The sequence below is a fragment of the Meles meles genome, chromosome 19 (assembly GCF_922984935.1).
Source record: "Meles meles chromosome 19, mMelMel3.1 paternal haplotype, whole genome shotgun sequence".
Taxonomy (NCBI): Eukaryota; Metazoa; Chordata; class Mammalia; order Carnivora; family Mustelidae; genus Meles; species Meles meles.
The window spans coordinates 44,159,356-44,185,374 of NC_060084.1; the positions used below are offsets into that span (position 1 = coordinate 44,159,356).

The 26,019-nt window shown below is 43.0% G+C and overlaps 1 protein-coding gene across 1 annotated transcript in view; it reads right to left on the reverse strand.

Annotated features, from left to right (window-relative positions):
* The window catches only part of ZNF875 (zinc finger protein 875), a 28,853-nt gene extending 10,695 nt beyond the window's left edge, over positions 1-18,158 (reverse strand). Inside the window, exons 1-4 of the mRNA XM_045988727.1 lie at positions 18,068-18,158; positions 17,584-17,672; positions 6,819-6,945; positions 6,253-6,348 (exon numbers count right to left, since the gene is read on the reverse strand). Coding sequence (XP_045844683.1) covers positions 6,253-6,348; positions 6,819-6,945; positions 17,584-17,616 — 256 coding nt within the window. The 5' untranslated portion in view covers positions 17,617-17,672; positions 18,068-18,158. The remainder of the gene's footprint in view (positions 1-6,252; positions 6,349-6,818; positions 6,946-17,583; positions 17,673-18,067) is intronic.
* Between the last annotated feature and the right edge of the window lie 7,861 nt (positions 18,159-26,019).

Consider the following 26,019-nt stretch of genomic DNA (forward strand, 5'->3'; position numbering starts at 1 on the left):
ATCCCTCAAAAATGAAATTCATACAGATGTTCACAGATTAACAAGTACTCAGAGAGTATCTCTCTCTTTTTTTTAAAAGATTTTATTTATTTATTTGACAGACAAAGATTACAAGTAGGCAGAGAGGCAGGCAGAGAGGGAGAGGAGGAAGCAGGCTCCCTGCTGAGCAGAGAGCCCGATGTGGGGCTGGATCCCAGGACTCTAAGACCACGACCTGAGCCGACCGCAGAGGCTTTAACCCACTGAGCCACCCAGGTGCCCCTCAGAGAGTATCTCTTGCTAGCAAACATGCCTTGTAAGACATACTAAATAAGACTGTCAGGCTGAAAAGAAATGACACCAGACATTAACTCAAATCCACAGAAACAAATGAGGACCACCAAAACTGATAAGTATGTGGGTAAATATAAAAGACTACATAGGTCTATTTTCCTCCTTCTCTTAATTTCTCTGAAATGCATAAGATTATTATAAAAGGTGATAACTGTAACATCATATTATGGGTTTTATAATATATATATTTTACTGGAACAAAGTTAGTATAATTAATTATGCTAAATTAGATGCATTTTTAATTCCTAGGATTAAGAAAATAACTACAAAATTATATATATAACATATATAACAAATAATGATAAATATATACACATATGCCAAAAAAGTAGTGGAATAAAAAAACATGAAGCATATAAAAAGCAAGCAGCAAAATGCCAGACTTAAACCATATCAATAATTATATTAAATATGAACAAACCAAACATTCTAAACAAAAGATAAAAAGTTCTTAGTTATACCACCAAAATCACAATCCATCTAAAATTTTGTTAAACTGGACATCACCAAGGTTTAAGCCTTTTTTTTTTTTTTAAAGATTTTATTTATTTATTTGTTAGGGAGAGAGGGGGAGAGAGAGAGAGAGAGAGCACAAGCAGGGGGAGTGGCAGCCAGAGCAGGCAGAGGAAAAGCAGGCTCCCTGCTAAGCTAAGAGCCTGATGCAGGACTCGATCCCAGGACCCCAGGATCATGACCTGGGCTGAAAGTAGACGCTTAACCAATTGAGTCACCCAGGTGTCCCGAAGTTTAAAACTTTTATGCTTGAAAAGACACCATGAAGAGAATGAAAAGACAAGACACAGATTTGTCTTTTTTCTGAAACTTGATTTTAGAGTTGAAAGTACGTGAAAACCATCTATCTGATATAGGACTATGTCCAGAATATATGAAAAACTCTTACAACTAAAAAAAGAAGACAGAACAATCCAATTTAAAAATGGGCAGAAGAACTGAGTAGCTATTTTGTTAAATAAGATATGCAAGGGGGGCAGGGCACCTGGGTGGCTCAGTGGGTTAAGCCTCTGCCTTAGGCTCAGGTCATGATCCCAAGGTCCTGGGACTGAGCCCTGCATCGGGCTCTCTGCTCAGCAGGGAGCCTGCTTCCTCCTCTCTCTCTGCCTACCTCTCTGCCTACTTGTGATCTCTGTCTGTCAAATAAATAAATAAATAATCTTTAAAAAAAAAAAAAAAAAGGATATGCAAAGGGGGCGCCTGGGTGGCTCAGTTGGTTAAGTGTCTGCCTTTAATTCAGGTCCTGATCTCGGGGTCCTAGGATAGAACCCCGCCTCAGGCTCCCTGCTCCGCAGAGAGTCTGCTTCTCCCTCCCCACTACTCCCCCAGCTCATGCTCTCTTTTTCTCTCTCAAATAAATAAATAAAATCTTAAAAAAAAAATGATGAACGTTATCAGTCACTAGGGAATTGCAAATTAAAACCACAATGAAATATCACTACATACCCACTAGAATGTCTGTAATGAAAATGAGACAATTCCAAGTGCTCACAAGGATGTAGAGAAACACACTGCTAATAGAAAATGTAAAAATAGAAATCAGAAATGTAAAACAGAAATACTAATAGAAATGTATAGTTACTTTGGAAAATAATTTTCCAGATTCTTAAAAAGTTAAGTATAAATATACCATACAGCCCAGAAATTTTACACCTCCTTAACTACCCCAAAATGAAAATATATGCCCACATTGAGACTAGTCCATGATTGTTCTTACCATGTTATTCACAATAGCCAAAAAGCAGACACAACCTATATATCTGTCAACCGTGAAGAGGCAAACAAAATGTGCTATGTCCTTACAATGGAATATTATATGGCAATAAAAAGGAATTAAGCTGCCTGGGTGGCTCAGTGGATTAAGCTTCCCACTCTTGATTTCAGCTCAAGTCATGATCTCAGGGTCGTGGGATTGGCCCCCGCTCTTTACTGACCATGGAGTCTGCTTGGGGTTCTCTTTCTTCCTCTTCCTTTCCCCTCCCCCCCAACACATGCATGCTCCCTCTCTCAAAAAAAAAAAAAGAAAGAAAAAAGAAATGGATTACTGAACCTCAAAAATATTATGCCAAGGGGCACCTGAATGGCTCAGCGGGTTAAAGCCTCTGCCTTCAGCTCAGGTCATGATCCCAGGGTCCTGGGATCGAGCCCCGCATCGGGCTCTGCTTAGCTGGGAGCCTGCTTCCGTCTCTCTCTCTCTCTGCCTGCCTCTCTGCCTACTTGTAATCTTTATCTGTCAAATAAATAAATCTTTAAAAAAATATTATACCAAATACAAAAGACTATACATTTTATGATACCATTTATAGAGTACGTCCGGAAACAGAAAAATCTATGGAGACAGCATATCAGTGGTTCCCCAGAGCTTGGATGGGAGGAGAGATAGACGCAAATGGGTATAAGGGAGCTTTTTGGGATGACAGAGTATTCTAAAGTAACATGGGAATAATGATCATACAAGAGTAAACGTTTACAAAGAATAATGCAACTGTACACTTACAATAACAAGATTTTATGGTACATAAATTATATCTCAATGAAGTTGTTAAAAAGCTGTAAGACTGTATATTTCTAAAATGTCAGTGTCATAAAAGACAAAGCAAGTTTACTGAAATGATCTATATTAAGGGAGATTAAATAGGCATGACATGTAAATGCACTACTGAAACCAGGACTGGATCATTTTCTGGAGAGTTAAAAAGATATTACTGCATCTACTAACAAAATTATAATATCAGAAGTAGGTATTAGATAAAATTACTGTTATCAAAGTTAAATTTACTAAGGTTGGTAACTACTATGGTTATATGAGAATACAGCTCTTCTTAGAAAAAAAATTTTTCAATTATGTTGTTAGCCACTGTATAGTACCTTTTTTTTTTTTAAAGATTTTATTTATTTATTTGACAGAGAGAGATCACAAGTAGACAGAGAGAGGAGGAAGCAGGCTCCCTGCTGAGCAGACAGCCCCATGCAGGGCTTGATCCCAGGACTCTCGGATCATGACCTGAAGTGAAGGCAGAGGCTTTAACCTACTGAACCACCCAGGCGCCCCTGTATAGTACCTTTTAACATACACACACATATGAATGCACCCACCCATGCACCCACACACATACACCCATATTACAAACACATAAATATATACACGTATATACTGAGGGGGGAAGGAGAAGGGAGAACATGCATATAAGATACCACACAACCAAATATAAAATATTAATAGGTGATTTTATGATGCCATCTTACTTCTTTTAAAGATTTTTCTTCTTTTTTAAAGACTTTATTTATTTGACAGAGAGAGGGCACAAATAGGCAGAGCGGCAGGCAGAGGCAGAGGGAGAAGCAGGCTCCTCCTCATAGCACATTTTGTTTGAGCAAAGAGCCCAATGCAGGAACCGATCCCAGGATATTGGGATCACAACCCGAGCTGAAGGCAGACACTTAATGAATGAGCCTCCAGGCGCCCCTAAAGATTAATCACTACACCCAGCATTAATCACTACACCCAATATGGGGCTCGAACTTAGAATCCCAAGATCAAGAGTTTCATGCTTTACCAACTGAGCCAATCAGGTGCCCCGATGCCATTTCATAATAACATATATGCCATATATCTTTCCATATATGTGTGTATATAGAGGATAAAAGGTGTTCTTTGTACTGTTTTTATTTTTGCGAATTTTCTGTAATTTTGAAGTACTTTCCAAATGTCAAGTCAAAAACATATCGGATGGAGACTACTTCTGAAAATGGCAGCAGATTGAATTGGTCACAAGAATCCCCTGCAGAAAACAATGATGAAACTGGATAAAATACAACAAATAATTACTTCAAGTCACTGGAAAACACCCAAAAGTGACCAGCAACTGGTTGGAATAAAGAGTTTACATTAAAAAAGCTGCAGTAAAAAGGGAGGGGCTGGAATTTTCTTGCTACTAAGCACTCCCAACACACACAACTGGAGCAGAAATAGTGGTGAAATACCACAGCCTTATGGGCTTAAGGTGCCACAGGTAAAGATTCAGAGGTGGAACAGAAGCTGAAAATCTGTGTTAAGAATAGAAGGAAATGGGGGGTGCCTGGGTGGCTCAGTGGGTTAAAGCCTCTGCCTTTGGCTCAGGTCATGATCCCAGGGTCCTGGAATCGAGCCCCATATCGGGCTATCTCCTCAGCAGGGAGCCTGCTTCCTCCTCTCTCTCTGCCTGCGTCTCTGCCTGCTTGTGAGCTCTGTCAAATTAAAAAAAAAAAAAAAGAATAGAAGGAAATGGGATGCCTGCCTGGCTTAGTTGGTGAGCACATGATTCTTAGTCTTCGGGTTATAAGTTCAAGCCCCATGTTGGGTATGGAGATTACTTAAAAATAAAATCTTAAAAAAAAAAAAGAATAGAAGGAAATGCACAGTCTGAAACCCTTGTGTTAGGAAAGAAGGAAGCCTGAAAAGTAATCATGATAAGCATCCATCTCAAACACTTGGAAAAGAATAGCAAAATAAGTCCAAAGTAAGAATAGAAAGGAAATATTAAATACAAGTTCAGACATAATACATACAATAGACAGGATCAATAAAGCAAAAAAAAAAAAAAAGGCAAAATAAGCAGATGAAACAGTTGTCTCTATATGAAACTCCAAAGAATATACACAGGACAAATTATGGGATTAATTAAAACGTCTCAGCAAAGCTGCTGGGTATATGATCAGTATGATGAAATAAATTTTAGTTCTACATTTTAACAAAAAATTCTAAAAATTCAGTTTTTAAAAACATAACTCTCAAAACAACGAAAATATAAGCCTATGTATAAATTTAAAGAAAGATGTACATTTACATTAAAAGTTGTAAAATCTAGGGTGCCTGGGTGGCTCAGTTGGTTAAGCCCCTGCCTTCAGCTCAGTCATGATCTCAGGGTCATAGGATGGAGCCCCACATCGGGCTCTCTGCTCAGCAGGGAGCCTGCTTCCCCCTCTCTCTGCCTGCCTCTCTGACTACTTGTGATCTTTGTCTGTCAGATAAATAAATAAAATCTAAAATAAATAAATAAATAAAATCTTTAAAGAAAAATAAAAAATAAAAATATGTCAAACAACACTGTAGATAGTTGAGGGATTCACACATATGAAAGAAAGCAAAAGACCATGCATAAGATTTATAACCCCTAATTTTGAAAAAACAGCTCCCTTTGGGCAGGGGTGTGGGGAGGTAGGGGAAATAGGAACTTCAACTATTTAGGTAATGCCTTATTTCTTAAGCTGGGATGTCGGTTCATGAGCACATTTTTAAAATTATTATTCATAGCTTGCTGTAATCTTAACTACTAACACATTTTTTAAATTATGGGAATTGGAAAGGTAGAAATAATCAATTACATTTCACCTACAGGAAACTAGAAAGTATCTAAAGGGTGGCAGACTTAATGTCCATAGGACAGATGTAGTTTTTAAGATCAAGAGAAGAGGGGCGCCTGAGTAGCTCAGTGGGTTAAAGTCTCTGCCTTCAGCTCGGGTCATGATCTCAGGGTCCTGGGATCGAGCCCCACATCAGGCTCTCTGTTCAGCAGGGGCCTGCTTCCCGCCCCCCTACCTGCCTCTCTGCGTACTTGTGATTTCTGTCTGTCAAATAAATAAAAAAAAAAAAAAAAAAAAAAAAAAAAAAAGATCAAGAGAAGAGAAAGAAGCCCATGAATGAGGAAAGACCGAACATGATGAAGAAGGCAAGCCAGGTAAAGAAGGGAGGCTTCCTGGTGGAGGAAAGAGACAAGGAAAGCCCCCTCCCTCAACTGAAAATGCCAGGTAGACTTACCAATGACCTAGGAGGCCTCAGAAGAGCTTCTTCCTTGTACCTGAGAGATGCCTCCTCCTTCCCTATCTTCCAAGCTGCAGACGGTCCTGTCTACCCTGCATCACACTCACCTGGACAGAGGCCCAGTGGATGTTGTCTCTCCTCTATCCAGGGCTCTACCCGTTGCTCCAGCTGAGAAATGAGTTTTGGTTTGGAAAACGGAATGTCTGCTCATGGGGAAAAAACAAAAACAAACAAAAACCAAGGAGATTCTTGGTCATGGGCTCAAGGGGCCATTTTGTACATCAGAGCCAAAATGCATAGGGAAACTCAAAGGGTGGTACAAAGGGCCTGTACTGTGAACTCTCCTCAGAAGAGCTGAGTAAGTAAACGTGCCTCTGGTCAGAAAAACAGCATATTAACACGTGGTGAAGGAAAACCACCTAGGTTTCAAACAAGAAAAGCAAAAAGAGAGCCCCAGCCTTGAGAAAGAGGTGGGGAAATGCAGTATTAGAGGCAACATGAGTAAATCTCCCTGTTTTCAATTCCACTAAATCCAGATTGCCCCTGAGGGAGAGGGATTGTTGTTCCTAAGCCCAACTCTAGGACAAAGCTGCTTCATGGGTAGCCTTTCCTTGTGATATGTAGAAAATACTCTGTGGGGCAGATTTTAAGTGGTAAGGGAAGCCATCCTTACCTAGTGAGACCAGGTGGCTGTAGGTCTCCAGCATCACTTCCCAGTGCAGGGTCCTCTGAGCTGGGCTCAGCAACCTCCACTCCTCCTGGCTGAAGTCCACAGCCACATCTCTGAATGCCACGAATGCCTTTAACACAAAACACACCGCTGTTCGTCCAGGAGTTCACCTTGCTCAGGATGAAGAATCAAAAGGCTTCCCTGTGGGAGGTAGAGATTTCTAAGCCCTACTTTGGATTATGAATGAAAGGTACCAGAATATGCCACTCCAAATTATGACATTTTGGCTTATGCCAAAATCATCATCACCATCATCCATTTTGGATTATTTTGGGCTGAAGGCATTGAGAAGAAGCAGACCAAGAAAAGCTCTCTGCCCTCCCCCTACCCGCCTAAAAGCAGAATATAAATTTGTGAAAGTATCCCCCCACCCCCACCCCCGGCTCTACCGGGAAGAGTAGAAGTTAATCTCTGGAAACAACTCTACACCCTTATCAGCCAGGAGAGGGCACTGAAGGAATCCACACAACAAACCTTACTAACTACCCCTTATCTTGGACCACTATTTGCCATCCTCACTCAAAATCCTTTTCCTTTGTCTTCTCACTTCTCTAAAAAGTTCTTGTTCTTTTGTTAAGATGTTATATGAGCCCAAGTTCTTTTTTTTTTTTTGAAGATTTTATTTATTTATTTATTTATTTGTCAGAGAGAGAGAGAGAGAGAGCGAACACAAGCAGGCAGTGGCAGGCAGAGGCAGAGAGAGAAGCAGGCTCCCAGAAGCAGGCAGACAGAGAAGCAAGGAGCCGGTTGCGGTACTTGATCCCAGGACCCTGGGATCATGACTGAGCTGAAGGCAGCGGCTTAACTGACTGAGCCACTCCAGGCATCCCATGAGCTCAAGTTCTAACCACCCCTTTGAGTTACTCATCACTGAGTGTGGGATCCCATGTGTATCTATGATGTATGTTAATAACCTTCTGTTTGTTTTTCTCTTGTTGATCTGTCTTTTGTTGGTCTAATTTATAGGATGCCAGCCAATGAACCCAAAATAGGTGGAGGAAAAATTATTTTCTTTTCCTTCCCCTACATGACCTTAGGGCCAAGGGTTCAAACACCATTATTCTCCTTTCTCTATCCAGCCAGCATCATTTATGCACCTACTACTGTCAACATTCTAGGCTAGCAGCTACCGGGGATGAAAGCAAAACACAAGTCCCTTCACATTAGGAGCTTTAAATCTAGGCAGAGAGATGAGGAAGACATCACACACAGTTAAACAGTAAAAAATAATTATCTTACCGAGCTTGAAGAATATCAGAGACTACTTGGTCTAAGCATTTATGCCATTTATGCTCTACTTACCTGAGGCAGCTGAGTCTCTTGGGGGCGAGGACCCACCAATATGTATATTTTGTAGCAGGATCCATTCCTCCCCCTTGCTCATACTCCCACTGCCTTGATCCCACCTGAAGAGTGCAAGTGCATGGGTGGGAAGACTATGGACTCAAATCACACTGTCCCCAAGTAGAGTGCCCATCAGCAACTTTAGTCAACCTCTCAGCACTTCCCAAGAAAAAACAGTGCTTATCTCACAGAATTGTGCTAAGGATCAGAGAAGTTGATAAATGTAAGGACTCAAAACAAAGGACAGTTAAGCACTCAGGGAGGATTTCCCTAGCTGTTCCATGAAAATTTTCTCTTCAGGTTCTTATTCCCCTCTGCTGCTTTAATGGACCCCCTTAACTCTAGATAACGTGTTACGCATTTTTATTTTCTGACTGCCTATCAGACTCTAAGTTCCATATGCATTGTTTACTATTATTGTCCTGGTACCCAAAGCAGAGCCTACAAACACCAAGCAGTCAAGTATTTTTAGATGACTGAATGTGCATTTATTATTATTATTTAACTTTGTTAAAAGTTTCAAATGCCCTTCTGCTACCTAGAAGACTTTACTTTGGAGGGTGGGAATATATAATGGTCCTTGGCATGAAGGTTTTGGTGAGGTGTCTTGGCATGGAGGTGTACAGAACCCAAACCCCAAGGAGTCTAGGGATCTAGTTCTGGGATTTTTCCTAGCTCATTAGTTTTTCTGTCTTTCAAAAGAGAGCATAATCTGGGGCTCCTGGGTGGCTCAATCAGTTGTATCCAACTCTTGGCTCCAGCTTAGGTCATGATCTCAGAGTTGTGAGATCAAGCCCCACATCAGGCTCTGTGCTTGGTGGGGAGTCTACTTGGGATTCTCTCTCTCCCTGTGCCCCTCTCCCTGCTTGCATACACCCTCTCTCCCTCTCTCTAAAATAAATAAATCTTTTTTTAAAAAAAAGATTTTAAAAGAGGACACAATCTGCAGTCCAGATAGGGTTACTTTGAGCCATACAAAGCATTTTCCTTATATCACTTATATGTTGGATGATTTCCTATGAAAACATCAACTCATGAGCTCTGTTGAAAAAAGTCCATAAATCTGACTACTCACTCTGGGCTTTGCGTTGCTGCAGGGGCACAGATGGCTGAAGGTGATCACACTAGGCGTCCATTAGCCCACCCATGTTATTGGCAGATTGCTGCAACTCCTACCTTACCTGTTTCATTTAGCTACCTGCCTGGTCCCTTTGTTGATTTGATTTTGTATCCCTCTCAGAACACCATCCCTCCCTGAGGAATGACACTGTCTCCCAAACTAATTCCATGCTGTGCCCTCTCAGGGGACCCTCCCCTAAATTTCCTGTTCACTATCAGCATAAGTGTTCTGCATGGCAGTGGAATGGTCTTAAAACAGGACCCCACCTTGCGCCCTCCCACCCCCGCCTTTAGTAAGAGCAATCCCAGAAGTCAGCCCTCCATCAAAGTAATTAATTATAAATAAAGAACAGCCAGGATGAGTGAATGCTATGGTTCTCACCCCTCATGTCTAGCTGTACTTTAGAACTAACTGGTGGTGTTTTAAACTATGGACTCCTGGGTCTCTCCACAAATGGATAAAATCAGACTCTCTGGGGATAGGGCTTTTATACTTTTAAAGGCTCCTAAGTAGAGTTTAAAATCACCAGGCCACAGGAATCTCAAGGGGGAGAGGTCAATGGAGGATAGAGAGATCACAGCAGGTTTTATAAGAGGGAGGTATGATCTTAGTTGTAAAGGGCAGGCAGGATTTTGAAGGATTAAGAAGAAAGAACAGGGATGGGCCCTCCAGACAAGACATATGGGATGAGAGCAAATAAAGAATGAAAAGTGGCTAGCTGGAAAAGAGAGCAGGCAGGTAGTGGCAGACTACAGAGGGTCTGAAAGGCCAAAGGAATATAAAATCCTATCCTCTACTGTGCACTGAAGGTAGTATTTGAGTAATATACTTGATGAGTACACACGAGTGTACATGATGAGTAGATGAGTGTACAAGTGGATAGCACGTGTAGCAAAATATTCATTGTTGAATCTCGGTGGCAGGTATGTGAGTCAATGTTAAAGTCTTTATATTTTTTCTGTAGGTTTGAAATTTTCAGAATTAAATATTGAAGAGAAAAGACCATTCATTCAGATATCTGCCTAGTCCCTGTGGTGATTTGATTTTACAGCCCCTCTTGGAATGGAACACACACACACGTGTGTGCACGCAAAAGTAACTAGAAAATCTCTAACAAAGAAGCAGCACTGCAGACCAACCTATGTTCTTTCAATAAGTTTAATGCAACTGGTATTTGCACAGCCCTGGAAAAATTCATGGTTTCTCTGGCAGAGAACCACACACGAAGTAGGTATGGAAACACTAAATGGATGACTCTCCAGGACCTATTCCAAACCTCTCTCACTGAGGAGCAACTCAGCTAGCAGCTGCGGGCACTAAAGCCAACTCAAGGGGAGGCCCGACTGGCATAAAAGTAACCTATCCCTTTGTCAGCTGAAGAATGGATTGGTGGCCAACTGGAACCAACAAGACACAGTAGACCGCTGCTGGATCCCAGCAGAAGACGTCAACATTTTTAAGATGGAGTAATGTGGAGGGGTGTCTGGGTGGCTCAGGGGGTTAAGCCTCTGCCTTTGGCTCAAGTCATGATCTCAGGGTCCTGGGATCAAGCCCCGCATTGGGCTCTCTGTTCGGCAGGGAGCCTGCTTCCCCCTCTCCCTGCCTACTTGTGATCTCTCTGTCAAATAAATGAACAAAATCTTAAAAAAAAAAAAAAAAGATGGAGTAATGCGGAGCCAGTACTTTCCTGATGCTTGTAAATGTGGGCACAAATGACCCAACAGAGGCAGCCGAGTTCAGTGCATCAGCCTTAAGTGCGGTCCCTAAACCTATAGCAGCAGCACCTCTTAGGCACTTGTTAGAAATACAAATTCTCAGGCCCCATCCCAGAATCACTGAATCAGAATTCTAGCATGTGGGGCCCAGCAATCTGTTTTAACAAGGCTTCTCAGCGATTCTGATTCACAGAAAAGTCTAAGAAATACTCAGTGGCTAAAAGCACACTCTGGAGACAGACTGTGTTCAAATGACAGCCCTCTTTCTCCCACCACTTTGCACTAGTAACTTGACATTTCTGTGTCTCAATTTTCTAAAAATGGGTATTATACTATGACTTACCTTTTAGGATTGTTATGCAACTTAAAGTTGCCAATAATAAACATCATACAACTGTGAGGGGAATTAGTGTGATGAGGCTGATACTGTGAACAGGGTAGAGTGGAGGAATGAAAGAACCCCAGTCCTTGATAAGCTTATGAAGGGAGAGGAAAACCCCCAAGTGTGTCCTGGCTCAGGACTTTCTTTCAGGTGGGCTCAGTTATTGTTTAGAACAGCACAAGTGGGGTTTCCTGTTGTTTGCAGGCAAAAGGTAAAACATCCTATCTTGTAGCAATGGCCGTCTTTACACCCCCACCCTCTGCCCCGCAGTGATTCATGCCTCTTTTTTTCTACCCTTTAGGCATTCTCCTCCTATACTAACACTAGGCTTGGCCATGGGACATGCTTTAGCCAACTGGACACTGGCCACCATGATGCAGGTTTGGGTTTGGGGCTGGTCTTGTTTCTTTCTGTGCAGTCAACTTTGAGGCCGCCATGTAAGTAAATGGAGCTTGTCTGCTGACAAGGCCAGAGAGAACCAAGGACTGAGGTACCTCCGCCGACCAGCCTGTCAACTGCAAGCCATGTAAGGCCATCCTGCTCTAGCTGAGCAGCCCGCTGACAACAGTAAGGAGTAAGCCCAGGTAAACCGAGAGAAGAACTACTCCGCTATGCGGAGCCCAACTGCTGACCCACAGAATTATGAATGAATAAGTGATTTTGTTTTAAGCTGAACTGGTAGAAAGAAGTGAAATGTCATCACAATTACCGAAAACATGTGGCATTAGCTGTAGGAACAGGAACAGCAGAGGTTATGTGCACAACTGGGAAAAGTAGTAAACGAATTGTTAGTGGAGGCTGGAAAAGTGGCTAAGGAAACCACTAGGGCAGCTTGAGAAAGGCCATGCCTTCTAGGTACTAGCAACACTGTCACCTGTGCTCCCTTGGAAAACAGAAAAATATACCCAATGATTTCCAGATCTGGCTAATGAGATCTCCGGGAACCCCATTAAAGGTTTCAGCTGGATGCCTCTAGCTTATAAAAACTTATAGAGAACTTATAGAAAGAGTAGAGTTAAAGAAGCAACTGAACGGTTTGTAAGCATAATTCAGGGGAAATATAGACATGGGGAAAAAAAAAAAAACAAGAACTAAAGCACCTTAAGCAACTAGCTTGTTACTGTCATGTACGGACAGTCATCCAGCCCCAGCCAAACTGCCAGTGGACTGCAGCAACACGAGCAAGCCCCGATGAAGCCTGCCAAACACCCTTCTGTGCCCAGCTCAAAATGCTGACCCATCAAATTGTGTGCTAATGAATTATTTTAAGTCAGTAAGCTTTGGGGTGGTTTGTTATACAGCAAAGGCTAACTGATACACTGCTAACTGAAGGAATGTCATGGTAGATGAAAAATACTTTACAACCAGCATCATCCTTGACTTGCTGTGATGCTCATGCTGTCAGAACCTTCTTAGATTTAGGGGCGCCTGGGTGGCTCAGTCGGTTAAGCATCTGCCTTCAGTTCAGGTCATGATCCCAGGGTCCTGGGATTGAGTCCCAAATCGAGCTCTCTCCTCAGTGGGGAATGAACCTCCTTCTTCCTCTGCCTGCTCTGCCTTCTGCTCCCCCTGCTTGTGCTCACATGCTCTCTCTCTGACAAATAAGTAAAAATCTTAAGAAAAAAAAAAGAAACTCCTTAGATTTGGCAAGTATTAGATTCAGTCCTTCCATCTTTCTCTTACTCCTGGGCCTGAAGTCATTACATGGAAAAGATAGATTCCTGTGAATGACTGGAACAGTTATGTGTCTTCCTTTCGCCAGCCAAGCTCCTAAAAAGTGACTTAATCTAAGTTAAAGGTGTAATAAGCACATTTTCAGAATTAATAACCAGAACATGATGTCAGAAACAGCACAAGACATTTGAAATGAGGAGTGTCCTGGGGTGCCTGGGTGGCACAGTTGGTTAAGCATCCAACTCTTGGTTTCAGCTCAGGTCATGATCTCAGGGTCATGAGACTGAGCCCCTAGTCCAGGTCCACACTCAGCAGGGAGCCTGCTTGAAGAGTCTCTCCCTCTGTCCCTCCCCCTGCTCTCTTTCTCTCTCTCTCAAATAAATAAATGTGAAATGAGGAGTGTTCTGAATACCTAAGACACTGTTGTGAGCCACTGAAGGAGGACTTCTAAACAGAAAAGTAATGTCCCTGTAATGTTTGGGGAAAATGAGAAAGACAGAAACATGCAGTGGGAGCAAAGGACCGTATCAACACAGAGAAACCAACTAGGACACTCTTGTAAACATTCACGTGAGAAAAGAAAAAGATCTGTGCTGGCAGGTCTACCCTGGGGATGCACAACTGCACAGCATAGCAATAAAAATGAAACAAAACCCCTGCAAAACATAAAGCAGACATCATGATGGAAGAAGGGAGCCTCAAAAACAGAAGAAATAATCAAAAGGATCAAATGTTTTAGAACAGGCAGAGTCCAAAGCTCCAACTGGGTGAGTCCCCACTGCTTTGAAATGGTCATTTCAACTCACCTTATCATATTTTTGCTGTGAGAATAAATACAAATCTATAAAAGAATTTCACATGCAAAATTGATCATAGAAGCAAAATTTACACTAATTAAAATATTGGGAATAAGTTAAATGCTCCCCCAAATTGGAAGGGACCCTCTTGTACCACTGGTGGGAATGTAAGCTGGTGCAACCACCATGGAAGATAGTATGAAGGTTCCTTGAAAAGTTAAAAATAGGGGCACCACGGTGACTCAGTCAGCTAAGAGTCTGCCTTCAGCTCAGGTCATAATCCTGGAGTCCTGGGATCAAGCCCCACATTGGTCTTCCCACTCAGTGGGGAGCCTGCTTCCCCCACTGCCTCTCCCCCTACTCGTGTTCTCTCTTTCTCTCATATTAAAAAGAAAAGAAAAAGTTAAAAAAAAAATAGAGGGGCGCCTGGGTGGCTCAGTGGGTTAAGCCTCTGCCTTCAGCTCAGGTCATGGTCTCAGGATCCTGGGATCGAGCCCCGCATCTGGCTCCCTGCTCGGCAGGGAGTCTGCTTCTCCCTCTCTCTCTTCCTGCCTCTCTGCCTATGTGTGATCTCTAGCTCCTGTCAAATAAATAAATAAAATCTTCTAAAAAAAATAGAATTACCCTATGATCCAGTAATCACACTACTGGGTATTTAGCCAAAAGTACAAAAAAACAATTCAAAGGGATACATACACCCCTATGTTTATAGTAACATTATTTACAATAGCCAAATTATGGAAGCAGCCCAAGTGTCCATCAATAGATGAATGGATAAAGAAGATGTGACATATATATATATATATAATGAAATATCACTGAGCCATAAAAAAGAATGAAAAGTTGCCATTTGCAACATGGATGGAGCTAGAGGGTATAATGCTAAGCAAAATAGTCAGAGAGAGACAAATACCATATGATTTCACTCATATGTGGAATTTAAGAAACAAAATAAACAAGCAAAGGAAAAAAGAGAGAGAGAAACCGAGAAATAGAATCTTAACTATTGAGAACAAGCCGATGGATACTAGAGGGGAGATAGAGGGGAGGCAGTGGGAGGAGTGAAATAGGTGATAGAAATTAAGGAGGGCATTTGTGATGAGCACTGGGTGATGTATGGTAGTGCTGAATCTCTATATTATACACCTGAGATTAATGTAACTCTGTAGGTTAACTATAATGCAATTAAAAAATAATAATAAAAATGATCCCCCAAACTGGAAAATAATGGATGGGTTCATCCATTCGATGCACTACATTATAGAAATCACTTCTAGTGGGTTAAGTATTGGCTGTTCCTCCACCTATAAAATATGGGTCTGGGTAGATAGCTGACACCAGCTTTATTTTTTTTTTATTTTAAAAAATATTTAATTAATTTATTTGAGAGAGACAGAGATAGCGACAGAGATTGTGAGAGAGAACATGAGCAGAGGGGAGACGGAGAAGCAGGCTCCCCACAGAGGAGGGAGCCTGACTTGGGACCCGATCCCAGGACCCCAGGATCATGACCTGAGCTGAAAGCAGATATTTAACAGACTGAGCCACCCAGGTGCCCCTGGCATTAGCTTTAATATCCTGATTTTATCATTAAGGTCTGTCAAAATGTGTTTGTGTGTGTGTGTGTGTGTGTGTGTGTGTAAAATGAAACAAAATCCCAATGGTAACAGAATCCCAAAATAAAATGGAAGGCCCAAAAGTGTGCAGGCTGTGCCTTTACACATTACTGACTGTCGTCCATCAAGTATTCTGCACACAGTAGACAGTCATCAAATTTATTCAATGGAATCAATGAAAAAATGCTAAGGATTAGTAACATCATGTGCCTGCCAGCCCATCTCATTTGTTACAAATTCTAGTTTATTCTCTCAGGCAAATGTCCTTGCCAGTGACTGAATACCCTACTGTATATCTGTTTAAATTGCTTTGTATGATTCAGATGTCATGCATATCAGAGTACCTAGAAAGTCTACCCAAATCCTCTGAAATATGTAGTTAATTATATGCCCTAAATAACATATCAATACAAACAACGGAAACTCCTTTGTTACTTAATTCCTTCAAATTAATTTATTTAAGTGTGGTTCCTCTATGCACTCAACGTTTTGTATGTGTCAGGTACTCCTCCAGGCACAAGAAGTTTCATCTTAAACAACTTATCCATTCAAATGCTTGTACCCTTTGATCAATTCTTCATATATATATATATATATATATATATATATATATAAAATATTTATATATATATAGTATTAGGAGCAGGAAAAAATCAACTCACACAAATGTCTGGCTTTTCCCAGGAAATCAGAATGCTTTCCTATTAACATTATGAGTAGTGAAGAAAATACACACAAAATATTAATGTTACCTTAGGAAATGCCCTGAATTAGATTTATTATGCATTCTTGGCACTAACACTTTCAAATGAATGAAATACAAATGAGAAACACAGAACTCTCCAAGTTGTTCTGATAACATCCAGGCGATTGTAAATCTCTACCACAAAGGACCAGGATTAAGAATAAATCAAGGTCACAGAAAAAAAAAAAAGTAAATTGAGGTCTCATTTTCTGTTTAAACTTTATTTTTTTTCATAAGGTTAGTCAAGGAAGATCTGAAATAACCAAGTTAATGCATATCAAAACTGATAGTAAACAAGCCTGGCAACTTTGTTGGTGCTCAATAAATGTTAATCACATTCAGTTAAGTCCAGGTCATCAGAGCCACCATTCACAGGGGTTAGAAGTTTCCCCTTAAGTTCCTATATATCCATGTCATTGATTTCCTTATGTCAAATTCTTTCTCAAAATCCTCCAAAACCTAGCTTATTCAAAGACAAAATCTATATTCCTCAATCTGGTACTCAACCTAGCCACCCAGACTAAGAGGTGGAAAATGAAAATCCTTCAGGGGCGAGGTAGGTAATATAAATGAGGGAGGCAGGCCAAATGTTAGCTGATCAGTGGTTTCAACCTCAGTTTGGAAGATACTATGGAAAGTGCAGCAAGTAAACTCTGCAGGACCTGTCCAAATGAAGACACTGTTCGGTGTGAATTCCCTGACATCACAGTGCAATTTATTTTCAGAGAGACAGGCAATCCAGAATTTTTGGTGAAATCTCCCATTGCCAGATGTGGAAAACGCTCTCAATAAAAAATTCAGGTCAGACCATCAAGCTCTCCTCTGTTCCACGTGTCTGTATCTTCACCAGCACATAGTTAAAAATCAACCTTAAATAACACCATTAGTTAGCCTCAGGCTAACCATACTTCCTTCTCTCCTCTCTGCTCTGCCAACTCTCTAACTTACCAAACCCTCAGGGGCCGTTCAGCCAGCCCTACTTCTTCCAGAAGCCCTCCCTAACCACTTCAGGTCATAAGCATCTCTGCTGGCCCTGTCTTGCATCCCTACCACTGGACAGTCAAGCTTGGATGTTCCTGTATTTTTATTTAAACTGTTCCGTGTGTTGTTTACAACGGATCACTTCGCGGATGACTGAGATACGGATGGAGCGGAAAGGAACGCTGATGGGGGGACTCCCATGTAAGATGAGCCACCCCTCCTCCAGGAATAGGCGTGAACTTTGCCCAACATCAACAAGACAGCCTGCAGTGCAAGAAAAAGGAACAGATTCATCCTGTTGGCAGCCAACATGGAATTTGACGAAAATTCTCACCTCTTTTTTGGCTTTCAGGAGCCCCGTGGCCATTTTCCTGGTCTCCTGAATGCTCTCCCTGGAGAAGGGCAAAGTCTCAGAAGATAGATCTGGGGATGTTAAGAGAAACGAGAGCGTTCCTAGATGGAAAAGCCCCTCCCCAGGAGTCAAGGCGGGTATGTCCCGGAGTCCCACACCTGGGGGTTCAGTGTCACAGAAATCACCAGCACAATCCAATTCCCATCCAGAGCCCTGGGAAAGGGGTTCAGAGTGACAGAGCACCCTCAAGTTCAGCCCCAAGCTCTGGCCAGGGAATGAAGCCCATGTGCTCCTGCAGAGGAATAAGGGTCTGTCTCTAACTCTATGGGCTGGAATGAAAAGATAATGGCCTGGAGGTGCCTATGGAAGAGCGCCCGAGTTCAGAGGCAACTGTGTCCTCACGACTAAAACAGGGACAAGCAGAAGGACGTGCTGACTGACAAGGCAATGACTATAGGGCACTCACAGAACGCGGGGCGCACGTTGCAGATCTTGAAGCTGACGCTCGGGAACTAAGCGCAGAACTGAGGGAACTACCCGAAGACCAAGGCTTCCCCAGAAGCCAACTAGCGAGTGGGCGGGACCCACCAACCGGAAGCGCTCCTGTCACGTCAACGCCACAGTAAGGAGAGCGCGACGGACAGCGGAAGTGGCCGCGCGGGCCCCTGGAAAGTGTAGTCTTTGGGATGGAGAGGTTTCGGTGGCAGGGTGACTCTGACGTCTGCACGTCTCATACTATGAAGTTTAGGAGCTCACTGTTAAGATGCCCAGACCGCAAGCTGTGCATGTTTTTCCTCCGAGGGCCAATGAGATCTCGCGGATCATGAGAGTCGCAGAAATGCCCGAGGATTCTAGAAAATGTGGTCCTGGCGCTCCACCGGTGTTACGGAGGCGGGTGGACAGACTGCGCGCTGATCTTCAGCAGCGCAGGTGAGCTAGGGTAACCCATGCCAAAGCTCCGCCCTTTGTGCCCTTCCAGGAGCAGAAACCAGGGTCCAGATTGGCGCGAGTGGGCGCGGCTCAGGGCAAAGCTCTTCGGGGACGAAGCCGTGGAGTGACGCTCTGCTGGGACTCCGGGATAGGAGCGACACCGGCCTTGGTGCGCCAGCTCGCACAGGGAACGTCAAGGCTATTTTGTAGGAGAGCGGGATTGGCTTGGGCTAACTCCCTGCGTAGCGGTGGATGGGTCTGGTCCTCTATCTCGGAGATATTTGTGGATGGGGAAGGAGGACTGAGGCCAAGAGCAAACGGCCCCCTGGTGGTAGAAGTAGTAGTGTGATGAGAAACTGTGACTTCATCCAGAAATCCCTGGGTTTTTTGTTTTGTTTTGTTTTATTGGGAGCTAGGTGACAGGTGCCACTTAGAGGAAATTTACCAGGGTTGTGGTTGGGAGGTGGGGACATGGGGTGTGAAGAGGAAGCAGAACTTGACAGTTTTGTTCACCATGAATTTTTTTTGCATTAATTTTTATTTTCAAAGATACTACCTCAAAATGTTTATCTTGATTACTGAGTTTTTCTGGTGCCCCCTTATATTTTGTCCTCAAAGTCCCAGCTGTAGGAAAGGCATGAATAGATCTGACATTATATGGACCTCATTGGCAGTTATTGACTTGTAGTCTTGATAGGAAGTGAGGGCCTGGCTTCTGGCATTAAGTAGCCAGAAAGAGGCCTTTGGGAGCTTATCCAGAATTGTTGCATTGTGAGTTATCCTTTCTTTCCTGACTTCCTTAATATCCACAATTCCCTGATATCTGATAACCTCCCAAACCCCACCCACAAAGTTCCTCCCAGACCTATCATGATGATGCAAATATTCAAAGACTACTCTTGAGTCTTCACATTCCACTCCAGAATCTCTTCCAATATCCCTTTACTTGGAAAAGTTCAAAAAAAAAGTTTGCATGTTAGCATCAGCCTACCCCAATAGGATGATGTTCAGGAAGGATCAGCCTTGTGCCCTATTCCAGTCTGGTGGCACAGCTCACAGAGGGTTTTATATCCATGAATGTGGAATGCTTGTTGACAGAACTCAATAAGAACCAAAATCAGGCATGGGGCTGTGAAGAGGAAACATGAAATGGAAGAACTGAGAACGTTAGAGAAGGGACTGGAGGTGCAGGGAGTGGGAGATGGTTGGAGGTGGGATCCTGAGATAATCCAGATCCCTGCGTGTAGACATGTGTGTACACACTGAAGAGAGACCCAGGCCGATAGGTTACCTTAAAAAGGCAAACATAATATAACAGCAGGTCAGGTGATGCTGTGACTCTGCGAACTTACTCCCCTTTCTTTCCTTCAGAGAAGGAAAAGGGACTGGAGGTTGAATCAGTCACTAGTGGCCAATGACTTAATCATGCCTGTGTAACAAAACATCCATAAAAACCCAAAACAATGGGAGTTTGGAGAGCTTCCAGGTTGATGGGAGATTTGGGGAGAGTGGTGCGCTCAGTATGAAAGCTCTGTGACCCTTCCCTGTACCTCCCCTATGCATCTCTCCCATGTGGCTGTTCCTGTATTATCTGTCTATAATAAACTGGTAATCTAGTAAATAACGTATTTCTCTGAATTCTGTGAGAATTTAGCCTGAAAGTAATCTATGACCTAGAAATTAAGGCCGAAAACAAAGGAGCTAGTATCACCTTTCAGGTCAGAAAACTAACATAAAAGTAGGATAATCAGATGAGGGTGGGGGTGGAACACTTACGGGGATGCAGGAGGCACGGAGGAGGGCAGTTTGTGCACAGAATCATTACAGAGAGACGGTCTTTGGGGAGGTGTACACACAAGGATTGCGGCTAGATTGGAAGATGACAGATACCCCTGGAAGGTATATTCAGGGGTTGACATTGAATAAAAAGTGGAGAGCCTTTCCCATCCTGCACACAGATTGGGGGAGAACGTGGATATGTTTGTGGGATGGGCACAGCAGGTGATGGGCAAATGAGGAGCAGACAAATGGGGAGTAAATAAGCGATGAGGGAAATGAGCACAATCCTGTCACACACACACACACACACACACACACACACACACACACAAAGAGAGAGAGAGAGAGAAGGAGGGAGGGAGAGAGAGAGAAAGGGAGAGAGAGAGAGGAAGGGGGGCAGTGCTGGGTGGCTCAGTCATTAAGTGTCTGCCTTCAGCTCTGGTCATGATCCCAAGATTCTGGAGCTCTCTGCTCAGCTGGAAACTTGCTTCTTCCTCTCCCACTCCCCCTACTTGTGTTCCCTCTCTCACTGTCTCTCTGTCAAACAAATAAATCTTTAAAAAAGAAACAAAGGTAATACAGAAAGAAAGAGGGAGGGAGGAAGAGGGGAAAAAAGAAAGAAAAAGAAAGACACAGAGTCCTTAAATCTACTCATGTGGAAACTCAGGTTCAAGGGTAAGAGATCGCTGCCCACACCTCTGCTATGTCACCTGCAGCCACAGGGTGGCAGGCAACACCTTCTGTTCCAAAAGAGCCAGAGAAGGCAGTCCCGCAGGAGAGGTCAGGGAGAAGCTAGGGCCTCCCAAAGGGACCTACTGATCCCACACTGAAACTCCAACAGGCAGGAGGCTCCACAGTGAGAGAAAAAACACAAAGTAAACATAATACTTGTATATCAGTATAATAAACTATTTCATATACATTCAAGTAGAGATGGATACAGTGACAGAAAATAAGGTAGAGGAATCACAGAGAGTCGTAGTGATGGATAAATAAACGATCCTGTAAGGGGTGCGGACCCACATATGTAGACTGTACGTGTTCACGCAAATACTTATATTTGTGCGCCACTCAGTAGAGATGTTTGCACAAGCTGCAGTCAGGTTGTGAAGTCAGCAGGAGATGGAGGAAAGACAAAGCAGGCGAGGAGCTGTATTAGTCAGACACAAACACAGCTCCTCGCCCCCTTCTGAACACGTTATTACTGCCCGCAGCAGTACATGCCTACTCCGGCCCGGGCCACTTCTCCCACGGCCTCACAGACACAGATGTACACACCCCAGAACTCACGAGAAGCAAAAGCCAGGAAGTGCAGAGCCTGTGGAAGACAGACTTTGGGTAGGAGGGATTGCAGTGAGTAGACTCCGGCGTCTGTGACTGAGTCAGCATGAACTCAAACATCGTCTGGTACAAGGCTTCTCGAAAGCTGCTGCAACAGACCCATATTGGGGGCTTAGTAAACATGGACTGCTGGGCCTCCCCCCGAGTTTCTAATTCAGTGTCTGTGTGGTGCCTGAGAATCTGCATTGCTAATATGTTTCCAGGTAACACTGATGCTGCAGGTCCAAGGCGCACACTGGGCTCTACTCTAACACCAGTTCAGGGGGAGGGACTAAAGACCAGAAGGGACTTGAACCCTGGGTGTAGAGGGTTCTCTGGAAACTCCTCAAACATAAAAACCTCCAAGATGCTGAAAGAGCATTGACAGCATCATGTCTACAAATTAAAGGTACCACTGAGGCAGGGCTCTGTCAGGTAGTGACAGGCCCAACCACCAGACCCACGGAGACCTTCCAGAAAACCCAGGACCCTGGCACTCCGAGAACCCCTACTTTCTACCCTCCCTGATATCCGACACCCTGTTTCCTGATAACATTCCATTATAGCACAGGAAGGAACATCACTAATATGCCCATTTTTATGGACTTTCCTAGGTAAAAATATCCACTCGAGTAGAAATTTTTTAAAATAAATATTTATTTTTCATTTAAAAAAAAACACAAAATTTAACATTAGTTTAATGGAAACCCTAAAACACACAGAAAAGATATAAAAAGGTGTAAAAGATATAAAAATAATTATTAAACATAGTCAACAAGCAAAGCAATAGTTAAGAGATCTTATATTCTAAAATATATGTATAGCTATATATGCTATTTTAAAAATCAAGGCAGAAACATAAGCATAAGGGGTGCTACACACCTCTAAATGCATGCATTCCAGTTTTCCAGTTTAACTCTAAAATTAATCTGGAGATCTGTCAAGAAAGATCTGTGAAAAAAATGGGGAAAGTGTCTAATGTAACCGATGAGACAAAGAAAATAATTATTAGTAAGTAACTGCAAATAAATGCCCAACCAAGACAAAAAAGCATGCCACGTCTTATGGGGAAAGACTGAGATGGGGGATAAAAGAAAAAAATAAACTGTGATTCTCAAAGGAAAGTAAGACAGAAGAAATCAGGGCAGAATATTAAGATTGGAAATGAGTCTCTGTATCAGAAAAGGAATGCAACAAATGGTAAGAGAGGAAACAGGCAGGAGTCACAGGCTCCAGGGGTGTGGAGGTCCGTGAGAATAAAGGAGGCAGGAAGAGAGGTGGAGTGCAGACATAAAATCATTCCCTAGAGCTGTGCTGTCTGATGACGCAGCCACTCATCATATGTGGCTACTAAGCACTAGAAACACAGCTAGTCTGTCTGAATCAAGAAATGGTGTAGGGATAAAATACATTCCAGGGGCACCTGGGGGGCTCAGCCAGTTAAGCGTCTGCCTTCAGCTCAGGTCATCAGCAGGAAGCTTCTCCCTCTCCCTCTCCCTTCTGCTCCCCATGCTTGTGCTCTCTCACTGGCTCGCTAACTGTCAAATAAATAAAATCTTTTAAAAGAAAAAAAAAAAAACAATAAAAAACTATCTCCCAAGCACATACCCGCAAGCGGAAGAATTTTATTTTTTTTTATTTTAAAAGATTTTATTTATTTATTTGACAGACAACAGACAGAGATCACAAGTAGGTGGAGAGGCAGGCAGAGAGAGGAAGGGAAGCAGGCTCCCTGCTGAGCAGAGAGCCCGATGTGGGGCTCGATTCCAGGATGCTGGGATCACGACCTGAGCGGAAGGCAGTGGCTTAATCCACTGAGCCACCCAGGCACCCCAAGCTGAAGAATTTTAAAGTGTTAAGGGTCACTGTCTCAATTATCACCATGACATGAGATCAAAACCAAACCAGCAGGTACCATATAGACTGATGTGTCAACTGAAAATAAAGATATGCTCTGCACGGAAAAGCACTGAACTTACCCAGTGGCGCAGCGGGCCAGGAGGTGCCACGCCTGTATCTGGATGTGCATTTGAATGGACCTATCACACCCTCATCCCCACAGCTCCGCGGTCCTTCACTGGCACTGCAGGGGTGGAGCTGGGAGGGGAATCCACATCCTGATGATAACCATGGGGAAAGAGACACTTTGGGATTTTGCCCTGATCTCCGAAGGGTATTTTCTCTTCTCCCTCTGGGTTATATTTTCTTGTTGTCCACCTGTCTACCATTTTGCCAGCCCAAATTGCAGCCCTCTCCTGTGCCTTTCTCAATGTGAATGTTGAAGGCTTAGTCTTACCTCTTCAATCTCTACAAGATTTCCCCACAATTCAGACCTAAAAGAATAAAAACGAGATTTGCCTGAGGAAGTTCAGCCTGCCCCTCCTTAGGGCAACCCTTAAAGAAACATCATCCCAGTGTCTCCCCATCTCTGCTCAACAATTCTTTGTGACCCCCTCCTTCAGCAACAGAAGGGAAATTCTTACCTAGGCCCACCTGCCTCCATGAACAGTAATACAGCACAGACACCCAGAGAGTAACTCTATATAATTTAACATAATACAAAGTCAGGAAGGGATGTCCATTATGAAATGTTTAAGCAATAAAGCTGCAGTGATGGGGAGGGAGGCGGAACAGCACAGGAGTCTAGGATGGGCTGGGAAGGAGTCCAGAGAAACTCCACATCCTGGATTAGGGGGTGGGGGCAATCAGACTCTGAAGAGACAGGTAAGCCAAAATTCTATCTATGCAAACACACACAATTAAGATCACACGAGATCGAGTCAGGTGGGTTAGGAATGACAGACATCGGAGGAAGCAGTTGCAAATGTGAAGGGGTTTCTCCATAAACCGTTAGGAGGGTAAAAGCCAGACACACCTCCAGGATGTGTTTATAGCAGTATTTCTTCAATTAACAAGGCAAAGCCTGGAGCAGCGAGGAGGGATGGAGGCCAGGCCCTTCCCCTGGATCATCAATGTGAACCTGGCAGCCAGTCACTCTGGAGGCTACCATTTTCCCCATGAGGAATCAAAGCCACAGAGAAGCTTATGGGTGAGTTCAAGGTCAGACAGCTAATAAAGGTTAGATCTGGGACTCAATGTTGGCCTCCCAGGCCTGTGCCTGATGCACAATGACTAAAAATCAATCTCAGTGGTAAGTAAAAAGTATCTCTCCAAATCCCTCATTATTCTTTTCTGTCAGTATTTGTTCTAAGCTGGACACTGAAGAAGAAAAGGGAGAAAATGAAAACTCGGAAAACTAAACACACTTCTAAACTGATGCATGTCAAAGAAGAAAATGCAACATACCCAAGGATAAAATTTCATTTGGCATGGGGACCTAAGCCTATGTGAGGTCTCTCATCCAAAGCTATGAAATAAATCCTACAAAATTAAAGATCCCCTGAGAAACATTTTAAAGGATTTGGAAAGGTAGTGCTATTACCTATTACTAAAAGAATCAAACCAGGGTTATAGTTTTTAAACAAAACAAAAATCCCTAAACCTCCTTAACTGGTTGTTCTTTCTACAAAAACTATGTACATCTGCCCAGAAAATAAAATATGAAAGAAACTGGGGAATTATTACTAATAGTAAAGTACCAAAGTCAGGAACTTATTTTCCCTTAAAAGAAAAAAATTCCAAAGTAACTTGCTGTGTCTTTCACAGCAATTTCTCAAAATAAATTTTATGAAGCCTAGGCCAATCAGAACTAAAAGTTGGTTTCATCAACAACATAAAATCCCCAAAGCCACTGTAACTGGCTGTCCTTATCACAGACATTCCACTAAATAACACAGCTAACAAGAATTGGATTTTTTTAAAGGTTGGGGCGCCATGGTATCAATGCACTCTTAACCAGGAATTTATTCATTTAATAAACTTGAATCCATCCGCCAAGGCTTCACAGAGGGCATCCTGCAAAAAACACCTGCCAAGGGGCGCCTGGGTGGCTCAGTCAGTTAAGCATCCGCCTTCTGCTGAAGTCCTGATCTCAGGGTCCTGGGATCCAGCCCTGCCAGCATCGTGCTCCCCGCTCAGTGGGGAGTCTGCTTCTCCCTCTCCCTCTGCCCCTCTCCCTGCTTGTGCTCTCTGTCAAATAAATAAATAAAATCTTAAAAAAAAAAAAAAAAAAAAAACCAACCCTGCCAGAAAATAAAAGGGCATTTTACCCAGGTGGGCTGGAAAATGCCCTCTTTTCCTTTTAATATGAAGACCCTGCCAGTCGGAGGTGGGAAACCCTGCAAATCAGTCTCTGCACAGGTGTTCACCAAGTCCGGTTGGAAAGCAGAAAGAGCTGCAGGTTTACCGCTTGGACTTAGAGCCCGAGTTGGGACCCTCCCCAACATGACTGCCGAATTCCCAGGCATGCAGGGCTGACCCAGAGGACTT